The sequence below is a fragment of the Myiozetetes cayanensis genome, unplaced genomic scaffold (assembly GCF_022539395.1).
Source record: "Myiozetetes cayanensis isolate MyiCay16 unplaced genomic scaffold, myiCay2020 scf1, whole genome shotgun sequence".
In the NCBI taxonomy this organism is placed as follows: domain Eukaryota; kingdom Metazoa; phylum Chordata; class Aves; order Passeriformes; family Tyrannidae; genus Myiozetetes; species Myiozetetes cayanensis.
Genome location: NW_026086604.1, coordinates 81208050 through 81217479, shown reverse-complemented (window position 1 = coordinate 81217479; position 9430 = coordinate 81208050). Strand labels below are relative to the sequence as shown.

General features: G+C 42.3%; 1 protein-coding gene across 2 annotated transcripts in view; it reads right to left on the bottom strand.

Moving 5' to 3' along the window:
• Positions 1 to 7786: 7786 nt before the first annotated feature.
• The window catches only part of CDH20 (cadherin 20), a 119726-nt gene continuing 118082 nt past the window's right edge, over positions 7787 to 9430 (bottom strand). For both annotated transcript variants that reach the window (XM_050321787.1, XM_050321796.1), the window contains exon 12: positions 7787 to 9405. In XM_050321787.1, the coding sequence (XP_050177744.1) occupies positions 8906 to 9405 (500 nt within the window). In that variant the 3' untranslated portion in view covers positions 7787 to 8905. The remainder of the gene's footprint in view (positions 9406 to 9430) is intronic.

The window sequence follows — 9430 nt, the reverse complement described above, 5'->3', positions numbered from 1 at the left end:
CCATCCAACTAGGCCTTGAACACTTCCAACAATGGGGCATCCACAACTCCTCTGGGCAACCTGTCCTAGTTCCTTATCACTCTCATAGTAAAGAATTTCTTTTGAATGTCAAATCTAAACCTACTCTTTTTCAGTTTGAAGCCTCAGCGGTCCCTTGGGCACCTCTGGTCCATGTGGACACCTCTGTGGCTGGCAGATGATGGTCTAGGGAGAGAGAAAAACACTCCTCTAGGAGTGAAATCTTACTCTCCTGAGAAGGTTGTCTAAGGTAATGTGCTTTTAATATGCTACAATTTTTTTTTTTCCCCTGAAGAATCATCTGCTCTCTCTCTTGTCTATAGAAAGAGCTTAAACATTTAATTTTTACATATGGTCTACATTTTTTTTCTGGAAAATGGGACTTGCTGTATTATTGGTCTCAAATCCTGCTGGGATGCACCAAGACAGCCGATTTTCTTCAGCAATAGTATTACAATGTAATACTCTCCTAGGGCTACTGATAACAGAGCCACAGTACATATCAGGAATCCTGTGCTGCTTCAGTAATTCATATTTATTGTGTGCTTTGATGTTTCTGGAGAGAAGGTCTGACAAAGAAACAAAATATTGTTACTATAGCTGATAAAGTGAGACAAAGGAACGGATTAGGATCTGGCTTGCTACAGGTTTTTGCTCAAATCTATTCTAGGTAGGCTTTAAGGGAGCCTGCATCACTACAACTTTTGAATGCCTTTCAGCAGCGTGTTAAAAGATGTTACCAACATCTGCTACTTGTGAGTCATCCTTTTCCTCTTTTCTCAGAGCTAGAAGGGTATGTGCTTTTTGAAAAGAAATATGCAGGTTTATATCCTATCTAGCACGTGCCTGGGGCTCTAAAATGCTTAGCAGTCTGGTTAAATAAATACTAAAGCTTTTCACATTGTTATGTTACTTTAGAGTGGGTATACTGTGTGGAAAGCCACAGCACAGAAAGACCATGAAAATTTGTCTGACTTGCATGTAGCATCAGCATCAGAGTCAAAACCAGGCCCCAAGTCTTGTAGTCTCTTGGTGCTGCTTGTTAGTGATGAACTGGGAAGGCACATTTGGCCATATGTGGCTTATACAGGGTTATGACTGTTCATCTAATTGTTGGTGGTAGACACGTTGCTTTCTGTGAGCCCAGATACGAATACACAATACTAGGATCATTGGGAAGGTTTTCAGTCTTCCTATCTTCTTCACCAGGTATTTTATTGGGGTGGGTGCTGCAGCAGTTTATACAACTCTACCCAGGGGATGGAGTTGTTTTCTTTACTGGCATTAGATTCTCTTGCACAAGCCTGCAAATGAAATCAGGGCTGACAATACAATGAGACTAGACCACACCAGAAAACGCTGACAGAAAATGCTTGTTTTATTTGGTCTTGTTCTAAGCAAAGCCAACAGTTTACCACCTCTTCACTGTTCATTTATCAAGCAGAACCATGAGGTGGCTGAAATTCGTGAGGGAAGATGAAGGAGGCACAGTATCTTATAAATCGGTCAGTTTGGAGCTCTCACTGTGAGTGATGTTTCTAAAGTGCTAACATCATCTGTAATTACTCAAAATTACACATAATTTATGTTGTGGTTGTTCACTTCGCTAACAGTAGGAAAACACTTTACAATTATCTCTGGATGATAAGATTTAATAAGAGCTTTCAAGCTTTCAGAAACTTTATCCTACTCATCTGTTTTGAGTTGTAAATGAAACATTGACTTTTGGTTTCTTTAGTGGTTGTACAGCTGGCTGAATAGTAAATGAGGGTTTCAAATATATGGAAATCATGAAATGAAACTTCCTTGGATTAGTAGCAGAGATAATTTTCTGTTATGGGATTGTATTTCTGATTTAATCTATAGATGTGTTTATATTATTGGTAAAAAATAATTTTGCACCTCAGCTATAGCTCAAAATTCTATTGCCCCACCTGCCAGCTATGCCATAGGCACAATTTACTTAGTTGCAAGAGGAAGTCTGCTTAGATTAACATACTGCTTGGACAGGTTACCATTTCTACAAGGATTTATTTTGAAATCTTCAAAATTTTTAAAACTTCTTTGTGCTTCTATTAATTTGTAAAAAACTTTATGACTATTCTCTAGTCATAGTTTTTGCAGCATTTGCAAAACCACTTGAAATCTCAGGACAAGAGCATAGCCTACAGGCAGAATATGCACGTTTTTCCTTCCTTGTCCTTCACATCTTAAATGCAAGATCGTGGTCAGTAGCACAAGATTGGGGCTATTGCAAGTACATACCTCAACTAGTGAGTTTTCTTTTTGAGAGTGTGTCTCCAAGGAGAAAGTAAACAAGAATTTTCTAAACCAAAAGGTTGCTCAGAGGTTGGAATAGGTCATGTGTAGGCTAGGGCTCTGTTTATGTTACCATTAAAAAGTCACTTGATTGCTTTGTAACTCATTTCTTTTTTTACTTTTTTTCATCTGTGATACCTACTATCTTACAGAATATTTGGTTGAGGAGCTTAAAAAAAAAAATGACCTTGCTGGACAGGTTGTCTCCCTTTGACTGCTCCAAGAATACTCCACACAAAAAGGGAAACAAATAAAGCCAAACAACCAATGTGTTAGCACTAGTGCTTGGAAGAAGAATAACTTTTCTATTCTGAGCTTGGAAACACTTCCTCTGTAAGTTCATGCTGATACATGTTATGTCTCAGGAATGCAATAGGAAGGTTGTGAAGCTGTAAAAATTCTCCTATCCACAGGCAAATAGCTCTACTCTTTAAGGAAAAGGGGGATTCTTGTGTTTTCTGCTTTATTCATCTTAACTGATTTGAATGATGACCAGGTTAAGGCAATCTGGGGCAATTAGAGACCCGGTGGGTACCATCAGTGGCTGTGCTGCCATTCAGTGAGACCTTGATAGGCTGGACAACTGGGCAGAGAGAAACCTAAAGAGGTTCAAAAAAGGCAAGTGTAGGGTTCTGCACCTGGGGAGGAATAACCCAAAGTATCAGTATAGGTTGACCTATTAGAGAGTAGCTCTGTGGAGAAGACCTGGGAGTTTTGGTGGATGAGTTGACTATGGGCCAGTAGTGTGCCCTTGTGGCCAGGGGGGCCAATGGTATCCTGGGGTGCATTGGGAAGAGTGTGGCCAGCAGGTCAAGGGTGGTCCTCCCTCTCTACTCAGCCCTAGTGAGGCCATAGCTGGAGTACTGTGTCCAGAAAAAGTTACAGGATCAGTCATCATGGAACTGGTCTATGGATACTAAGATGTGAGTTTGAAAATTCATGTACCCCAAGAGGCTCATTCCTTAATGGTGGGTTTAATAATAAATGAAGTCCGAAAATGATATTCAGACAGTGTACTGTCTCCTACATCAGCTCTTAAAGAAATCACATGAGTTTTTAAAGTCATCGTGAAGTGGCTCTCTTCTACCTCCTGCACCATATTACTCTAATGTCCCTTGGGAAAAACAGTACCAGTATTGCACTGCTGCTTCTGGTCAGAATCAGGGATGCAGGTGGCCTGATGTGCCACCTCTGAGACCAACAGCAAAATATCTTGCATGTCAATGGGGACAAGATCTTTGGAAGAATGATAGAAGAAAGCAAAACTGAAAATCTATACCTAAAGTCTTGGTTTGGCAATGAGACTCCCCAGCTTCTATTGTTTTCCTTGGATCACAGCTCTGATGCCACCTCAGTTTCACTGCTGTCTCTGCTAATTTTCCTCTGTCTGTTTAAACAGGATGCACCAATACAGATTATTACTGCGTTACAGTCCAAATGAGAGGCAAATCACTGACCTTTACGCATGAGAACGAATCCCTTAGGTGATACAGCTGTTTTGCAGCAGTGGCTGTCTTGGAACACTCTGATGGCATATGCATTGCCCTGACAGAGACAGGGCACAACTGAGTGAAAGACAACTCCTCCTCTTCTGAATGTTGCAGATGTCAGCAGGCACAAATTAGGATGTCTTGGACAGACCCACTCCCTATTTACACCATCTGCATGTGGAGAGAATACACCAAGGGCTATTTCTTGAGCAGGACGCAATGGGCTGCATCACATCCTCACACAGGGAGGAAGGAGAGAAACAACATTATTAGCTTGCAACCGTATGGGTTTCCTAACATGCAATCTTCAGTTTTTACTGAACCTAACTTCTCTCTAAGCTGACCTAAAACAAAGTGATCCAACCTGACATCACTTTAGTAATAAGACCCTGGCAGCATAAAGGCAAAAGCAACTGAATCTCCTCAACTTTGAATTTGTCCAGGTTAGAACTTTTCTGGAATCTGTAAGGCATCACTTGTGCCTCTTTTACATGCCTCCTCTCTTGTGGTCAGGACAAGTGAGATGTGGTGCATATGCAGAACAGACCTCCGTGACCTATCTGTCCCTCCTGGTTCCTGGGAGCTGTGCTCAGACAGCAGGCAATGAAGCAGGTTCTAGCTTTAGCTGTGTGAAAGCTGCATCAAGAAAAACCCAGGGACAGACTAATAAATCATATTTCAAGGTGACCAAAATATAACTTCTGAGTCTCCAAGGATTTGTGTCACAATTGTCTTTAATGAATGGCCTAAAAGGGAATTTTAAGTGGTAAATGTGATGGTAGCATTAAATGATTAAGAACAATAAAAACTGGAGGAAAAATGACAAAATAAGAGGGATCTAATAAAGCTGGATAAATGGGCAATGCAGCAGCAAATGAAACGCAGCATTGCAAGAAAATTTACCATAAAAAGAACAATGTTAACTCTTTTTATGCATTCCTGAGTTCTGTATTTTGCTTTGAAGGGATCTGGACTCTTGATAGACAGCCTAAAGAAGCCTGCTAACCAGACTAGGTGTGATGATCAATGAAGTATAAGAGATGGCAGGTCATGCAATCTACCTAGACAAGACAGAGATAGGTGAAAACATCATGACAGAGAAAACATCTGAGACTATAATGTTCACCTACGGTCACTTATAAAACCAAATGTAGAGCAGAGGGCTTGAGAATGTTATGCCTAGGACCAGACTTTGAGCAGCAGAGATGAATTCCCAGAGTCCAGGCCATTAACTGAGAGAGAAGGAACTCCAGAGGGGCACAGCATCATACAGATGGCCAAGACAGAGGGAATGAATCACTCTTTGTCTAACTATGTTAGTTAGAGTTTAGAGGGGTTGCTTAGCCCATATGCTCAATTTTTAAGTGTCTGAAATTAGTAAAATGACTTGCACACACTGTTATTTTTTCCTTTGAACCATTGATTTTCAGTCACAGCATGGACTAGGGGATTGTTCCATTCATTTTTTCCTGAGAACTGGCAACTGTGGAAATAAATGTCATCAGAGGTACAAAATTAAATGAACAGTGGTGAAAGCTCTATACACTCAAACCAACCTTGGAGCACAAGGGGACTGGGGACACTGGTGAACACATGTGAGATCTTATCCTGGCCCTCTGACATCTCTGACCAGGGCAGTGGGTAGAGTGTGGGTCCCATGCATGACTGTGACTGTCACCTGGGGGTGTCTGGTGGTGTGGAGAAGCCCAGTCCCTCCACCACCATGGCAGGCTGAACTCCCTGGCTGTTTATCATGAGCAGGTTTTATGTAGTGCAGCAAATGTTCATGCATATGGTCAGGCCTGCCCTTGAGGAACCCAAGGGCAGGAGGCTGAGGAGCTCTGTGACCAGCATGCTTGTTTCACTGACAGCCTGTGGCACCATATATTTCATTTGGGCTTAGAGTGTTCTCCCCTCTTCTACTTTGGGCTTGCTGAGTCCTCATGTGTCTGAAAATGGATCCTTTTTATGTATCTCATCAGTAAAAGCAGTGAGTTCTTCAGTTTTGTTTGTTGGAATGTGATAGATGCAAGTGTTGGTTGTTTGCATAGACATTTCACAGACTGCAAAAACACTGTCACCTGTTCCATAAAATGGGAGAAAAAAAGCACCAGTCTGCCAAGTGCCTACTAAACACCAGCTGGTAAGTGTCACAACATCAAGCTGTGCAGCTATTGACTGTGCTCGCAAGTTAAGGCAAACCTGAGGACAGAGAGCCTAACAGTGACACCCAGCTTAGGAAGGTGGACTAAGGACTCGCTCTTCCTGCAGGCTCCCCTGTGGCGTGAGTGCAAACTCCCACCAAATGGGCTGCTGTTCCTTCCACGCTGGGTGATACACAGCCTGGGAACCTGGTCCCAGCCTGTCTTGCAGAGACCACTTCTGGGGCTTCTGTGGAGTTGAAACAGATCGTGAAGCAGCTCATCCTGGGAAACTCTCAGTAAATGAAAAAAGTTGAAGGCAATTTGATGCTGGAATGTATTGTTATGCCCCATCGTCCCACTCTGCTTACAATAGGAGAATTAAACCATCATGGTATCAGGATATGAAGAACTATATGGAGCCTTTTTTGTTTCTGTAGACTGTGACTAAAGGGAGAGACAGTAAGAGTCTGAAAATACCAAACCATAGCTCTATGGGGGGACAAAGTCATCTGTGTGCATTGTAGGCTTGTATGGCATCAAGGGATAAATGCCTAGTACTTCCCAGGGAAGGCTTTCAGCACTGAGTGTATTGATACAGTGGAAGACCACCTAGACAGGTTACAGAGCCTTAACAGTCATCTACTTAAAATATATAAAACTGATGTTTAGTTCAGACAGGAAAGTAATGGAATAGATGTCCTTCTGCCTTAAGCTCTGTGATTTCTGTTGGTGGCAGGAGACAAGGAAGCTCTCGAAGTCTCTCGACAGTGGTTTTGTGTCCTGTCCACCACTTCCTTAATCATGGTGGTTGCAGTTCTTTGTCTAGTGTTTTAAAATCAACATGATATATGAAGGTGAGTGCTATGGTATAAGTAAAAGAATCATTATAAAATAATTTCCAGTGCTGTTTCTGCAATGGTCTAAAGCATGTTCAGGTGATAAGCAGAACCCATGGCATATTATGTTTGCGAAGGCACAGATTTTCGTTGCGTCAGATGAGAAAATGAGATATCACTAAAACTTTTTTCCTCGGTGGGTGCATGGTTCTCCAGGGATGCACAACTTTGTACTGAGTCTATGGAATCAAGGAGCTGGTCTTGAACCAGTACAGTCTACGATGAGGCAAAGTAGAGACTGCAGTGTGTTGTGCACACCTGCAACAGAAACGGGGCACGGTATTCCCATGGTAAAAGCGTGGTTAACTGGGTTGTTATGTCTGCACATCTCTTTTTTGGGCAGTTTGAGGTAGTGAGATTCCTTAACTAGAAGGAAATCTGTAATTTCATTGCAGACTGTTCTGCTTTCAGAAGTCCTTTGCCACTTCCCATGAAATTTGTGTTAGTGTAATTTCCCTAGCTCTTCTCATTTACACATGCAAACAAAAACAAAAGATAAGATAAGATCCAGACGCAAAACTTTGATTGCAGAGTAAGAATGATCATGAATGGCTACTTCATCTTACAGTCTTTCATGTCTCTGAAGGTATGAGACTCTGTCAGGGCTGTGTAACTGGTTTCCAAATTTATCAATGCCCCAGCCATAATGTTTCAAAAAAATCAGCCAAGACTTTCTTTTGGCTTCAGCATGACTGAAATAGAAAACTAACTAGTCTGGTGGGCTGTACTTGGGCTGATTCACTGCTCAGGGCAACGTCCAAGTGAACAGTGATAAAAGAAGCAGACAATCTGCTCGATTCTGCAAAACTGAAGACTAGTCTCCTTGACACGATGCTGATGAACCATTTTTTCTTGATGCTCAAGGCATGTAAAAACACTAACTGCTGTGTGCAAAGTAGTCAATAATTTGTCATCAGACTTTCCTTTCTGTTTAACTTTTATTAAAAGAGGTGCTAAGGTACTGTACTGTATGCAGTACATCATATTTATTACCAAAATTAACAAATATACAAAACTTTTACATGTAATTTTCTTACATCCATTTATTGGTCTATAATACTGCATTTGTTCAAGTAGGTTATCTACAGTATGTAAACATCCCTTGGATTGACCTCACACAGATTAGGAAAGCCCATCTAACCCATGTAGTTACCAAATATAGCTTTTTCTTATTTTAAAATTTATTTGGCTTTCATTGGCAAAATCTAATCTTCACATTTGGCACATGGAAGAGACATCTACAGTGCAAAAGAGGCAGATTTTCTGGTTTTGTTCTGAGCAGTTTAGCAGAGTCATGGTTTTAAAGAGCCAAGAATAAATTTACACAAACTTGGTAGGAGATGGATTAGTGTTAATGCCAATGACTCAAAGATCAGCCATTAAATTAGAGCAGAAATTCCAAGCCTCTTCCCCAGCCCTCTCAGTCACAAGGAAAAAAAACCCCAACCTCAGCCTTGTTTCTAGAGGATTAAAAAAGGACTCTGTTAGCAACAGAGAGGAGGTTTAGTTTACAAGGAGCCCTCTGAGACTTGCAGTTTCAATTTTCTGCTTTGTGGATTTTTTTTTCTCTTGTTAGCAAGCAATTTTTTTCCTTTTTGATGGGGAACATGTAACCAATGGGGAACAACTTTTTTGTGTGGCAATTTCTTGGTGAGTTGAAGATTACAGTTGGAGTTTACAGATCTTTGAACCCAGATGTATAGAGCTCAGCAAGCTGCCGTGTACAAGGAGGAGAGAAAGGATGAGGGAGAGAGAGTAATGTCACTGTATTCCAGACGTGGAGCTCTCCAATTTTGCAGTAAAAACCAGGAAAAAACCTTCTTCCTTCTGGTTCTCATAGTTTAAAAAATGTGACTTAATTTAACTGAGTAAAGCTGATCCAGAGAGACCTTCATTCGCACCTTTCTTCCCGTTCTCATCCAAGCACCGTATTGCTATTTTTTTAGGAGGCCTTACCCATGTCCATGGAAGCATCTGATGAGAATGGACCGAACTGGACACCATTTCACGTGGAAAGCCCTCTGCCATTCCTCATCTGTTACCACAGAGCCCCGCTGCTGTCTGTGGCACCGTACATCTCGGCCAGCTTTTTGAAGCGCGGCCCCCAGTCCGTCAGGTAGTCGTAGCTCTGGTCTGAGTCTGTCGTCACTGACTGTAGGGAGCTGAGCGACTCTGCCACCGAGCCGTTCCCTTCAAACATGTATGTCTGGAGGGAGTCGAAGGGAGATGCCCACAGGTCCATGTCGGCTTCATACAGCTTGGCAAGCACGTAGTTGTGGACGTTGTTGTCCATGACACATGCCTGAGGCACGTATCGGGAGAGGCTCTCTATTTCAGGGAGCATGTCCTGCCGGTTTTTCACCACCAGCTGAGCCTCCCGCGGATTCCACATGGCAGCAATATCAAAGGCCTCTGTGTCCTCCTCCCCGCCACCCTCGTCATCATACCTGACGATGTTCTCATGGATGTTCTCCTCCTCGTCAATGATGTACGGCTGCTTCCGCTGGCGCCGCATGGAGAGGATGAGGAGCACCAACACTGCAGGAGGCAAGCAAGACACGGG